The sequence below is a fragment of the Frankliniella occidentalis genome, unplaced genomic scaffold (assembly GCF_000697945.3).
Source record: "Frankliniella occidentalis isolate FOCC.00 unplaced genomic scaffold, Focc_3.1 Scaffold105, whole genome shotgun sequence".
NCBI classification, from domain to species: Eukaryota; Metazoa; Arthropoda; class Insecta; order Thysanoptera; family Thripidae; genus Frankliniella; species Frankliniella occidentalis.
The window spans coordinates 860,690-863,913 of record NW_026267234.1 but is presented as its reverse complement, the minus strand read 5'-3'; the positions used below and the strand labels follow the sequence as shown (position 1 = coordinate 863,913).

At 58.6% G+C, this 3,224-nt stretch overlaps 2 protein-coding genes across 4 annotated transcripts in view; both read right to left on the bottom strand.

Annotated features, from left to right (window-relative positions):
* Positions 1–1,213, bottom strand: part of LOC127749895 (uncharacterized) — a 9,466-nt gene extending 8,253 nt beyond the window's left edge. For 2 of the 3 annotated variants that reach the window (XR_008011412.1, XM_052269883.1), the window contains exon 1: positions 1,069–1,213. Coding sequence is in view for 1 of the 3 variants with exons in the window: in XM_052269883.1 (XP_052125843.1) it covers positions 1,069–1,110 (42 nt within the window). In the remaining 2 variants the exon portion in view is untranslated. The remainder of the gene's footprint in view (positions 1–1,068) is intronic. The other variant, XR_008011413.1, reaches the window with a different exon arrangement.
* Positions 1,214–2,662: 1,449 nt separating this feature from the next.
* Positions 2,663–3,224, bottom strand: part of LOC113214708 (lipase 3-like) — a gene marked incomplete at its 5' end in the record, with an annotated part of 3,828 nt that continues 3,266 nt past the window's right edge. The window contains one exon of the mRNA XM_052269887.1: positions 2,663–3,113. Coding sequence (XP_052125847.1) covers positions 2,964–3,113 — 150 coding nt within the window. The remainder of the gene's footprint in view (positions 3,114–3,224) is intronic.

Below are 3,224 nucleotides of genomic sequence, written 5' to 3'. Positions count from 1 at the left end.
CACCCCCCTCTCCTCGTGACGGCCTACCCCCTTCCTCCCCAACCACCCCCGCGCCACCACGCTCCGCCAAACCCAAACACGCTGTAGCGTACATATTTACAGTAGTGAAAATTGGCTAGAGTGTATTGCTATACGCTGGGTTTGCCAACCTGACGAATGAGCAGAGCGCGTGGTATGGCGAAGGGCGCGGCGGGGGCTGCTATCACGCCACTGCACGCCGCCACCGCGGGCAGCGGGAGGGGCCGCGCCCCGGGCATCGCATCGGCTGGTCCGGGCTCGCGCACTGACCCCTTCGACGATACCCGAGGAAAGTTTGGAACGCCGGTGAATAATTCATCAAACGCCGCGGAGCGCAGTGGAGGCAGCGGCGCGGGGCGGGCGCGGGCGCAGCGGCCGCAGAGCAAGTTTACCCTCTTTTCGTTGTGTCCACGACTCGGATAAACAAACTGCTCGCTAGCCAGTTTGAAAAGGAAGTTGAATCAAGGACGATGGGCGAGGAGGAGGCGGCGGCGGCAGCTGCGCGGCCGTGGCTGACCGGCCTGGCCTAGCCGTCGGTGACGGGCGGTGCGATACGAGGACGAGGCTCGTCAGCGGCTGGCTGCGGACCGCGGGCCGCTTCGGGCCGCTCGCCGGGCGGTTGGGGCGCGCCGTGGAGGTAGGCCGCCCAACGGACAACTCGCAGATAGGCGCCCGCGGGACGCGGTGTCCAAAGGCATAGGGGAAATGGGGTGTCGGCAGCAAAGAAAACCACCCTCTCCTCGTTTTGGTGCCAAAAGAAAAGGACCGACTGAACAAATGGCTGTGTATTCGCGGAGCAGCTGACGTACGGCAACAAGGGAGAAAACAAGGGCGGACGATGTTGACGAGAACATATGGTGCAGACGCGGGGCCACCGCAAGGAAGCGCGCGCACGAGATGTTTCTGACACAGTTGCCCCCCTTTCTTTTTGACTTTGAGAGGTTGGTCAATAATTCGAAGACCCCCCCCCCCCCCCGGCCCACTCCTATTCTTTCCCTGGCATCTTACGACACAACAGCATACGCTGCTCTATAATTGCATTATACTGACCTTGTTCAAGTTTGAAGGTGTCAGGCACCCTCCACTCCGCATCCACACGCCCGTCGGCTGTCGTCGTCGGAGGAAGACCTCTAGAAGTGCAGTGCCAGCGCGGTTCGGCAGACCTGCGCGCTATATACTCATTCTACTCGCCACTCGCCGCCCTCCTGCGCGCGCCTTATCAAACGTCGCGCCAAGAAGACCTCACCGTCTCCCCCCCCCCCCCCCTGGAGCTGACCCCCGGGCGCGGGGCCGCCCCCTCGCCACAAAGGGGTGGAGGGGAAGTGGCGGGGGAATGCGTCAGATCGTCGTGTTCGCGGAATCACCCGGTCAGCGGATCAGCTGAGCGAGGCTCCGAGAACACGTAAGCTGTGCCTCATATGAACGAGACCCGCTTAATGAGATGAAGAGTTTGGCCCAGCCAGCGCTAAACTGCCCCCCCCCCCCAACCCTATGTGCGTCTGAAAACAAGAACTAACTTTCACCTGAGGTTGTTTTTTGCTAAGTGCTAGTTGGACCTCCCTCAGACTTGGCGCTTATATGTTCTGCATACTTACAATTTTGTTTGTGTTCGATTTTTCCAGTTTTCATTGAATCGTGGGGTTTCGTCCGCATCGAGCCTGGAGGCGGAGCAGGCCGAAGCTGGGCCCCGGGCTCAGCTCACCCAGCTCCGCTCTGAGTGCTTCACGAGGTTCTACAGTTTAAGAAATCGTCCGATCAACCTATCAACCGATCAAGATCAAGATTTCCAGCAAGGGAAGTGGTTCTACCACATTCATTAACCCAGTCGCTCTAAGAGTTAGCGGAAAGAAATGAAAAACACCGATAGGAAGAGGGGAGCCTCAATGGTGGATTACATGACTACATGGATTGGTTTGTATCGTTAGACACGTAAAATCGGGAAAATCGCAATCAGAAGTGGGCCTTTTAGGTCCCGCGCCTGTTATTTTTGTGTGTGCCCAGCGCGTGGTGTGGCGCTGCTGTAGTGTTGGGATGGGGGTAGGAAGTGAAGTGAAATGAATTTCGGTTGTTTCAGTTCGTCGTCGAAGTTCACATCCGAGTTGAGATGATTTCATAAAAGTTGAAAAGTGTTATTTTCCCCTCTCGCCCGTAGAGTGACTCGAGTGACTCACGCTCGCGCCCCCGCGCCCCGCACGTGGCTGCAGCGTAGTGCAACAACTGCGCGCGCCGCCACCGTCCACCGCGGTCCACCGTCTCGCCCCGGCCCGGCCCCGGCCCGGCAGGCCGCGCCATTTGGACCCAGTGAATCAATGCGAGATCACAGCGGCGTGGGATGGTACGATTACGGCGCGGCATGGGGGGGAGGGGTGGCTGTGAATATGCAGACTATTTCCGGTGCAGCCCCGCGACCCGCCCGCGGTCCGCGTATTGTACAATATTGGCTGCGGGGGATGCGGGCTGTCGGGGTGGTGCATGGGGCGGGAGACGTCCACCACTTGCACCTGCTCGCCGTGCCCTCTGCGCGCTGCGCTGCGCCTATCAAGTGGGGAGAAAAAAAAGTCTCGAGCTTTGGACTTTTATTTCTCCGCCAAAGGTCGTTGGCTGACAAGTACCTTGCTCATCGCATCAAAGGAGTGGCCGAAAGTTGCGACCTGGCGAATCTTCTTTTATTTCTTACTTTTTCTTTTTTTTATCACAGAGAGAGATCGACGTTCCCTTCCGGTCCGTGACCCATCCCGCTTCGAGTGTCTTTATCACAGTCTGTCATTGACGAGCAAATCCACCATGGCCCGCCCGGCCCGGATGAAGGACGCCGTCGGGAGCATGACTCCGTCGGAGAGACGACGTCGAGAGGACGCCGTCGGAGAGACAACGTCGGGAGCACGCCGTCGTGGAAGTCGGCCCGGTCGCGACCGAGCCGCAACGCCCCAGCCTTGACCCGTGGCTTAGAAGTCCCGCAGCGTCTTCAGGACGGTCTTGTAGAGCAGCTCGTACGAGTTGGTCCCCCACAGATAGTCGGCGTGGTTGAACTTCTTGTCCGGGACCTTGAACACCGCTGCCGTGCCCGGGACTTCGCTGATCAGGCGCTCCACGTCCTGCGACGGGAAAAGATGGTGTAAGAAACATTCTTAGGTCCCATCCGCCAGCCCAATTTCCACTCTCGCAGGGTGTTTTCTCTGCATATTTTCTTTTTTTCTTTTTTTTTT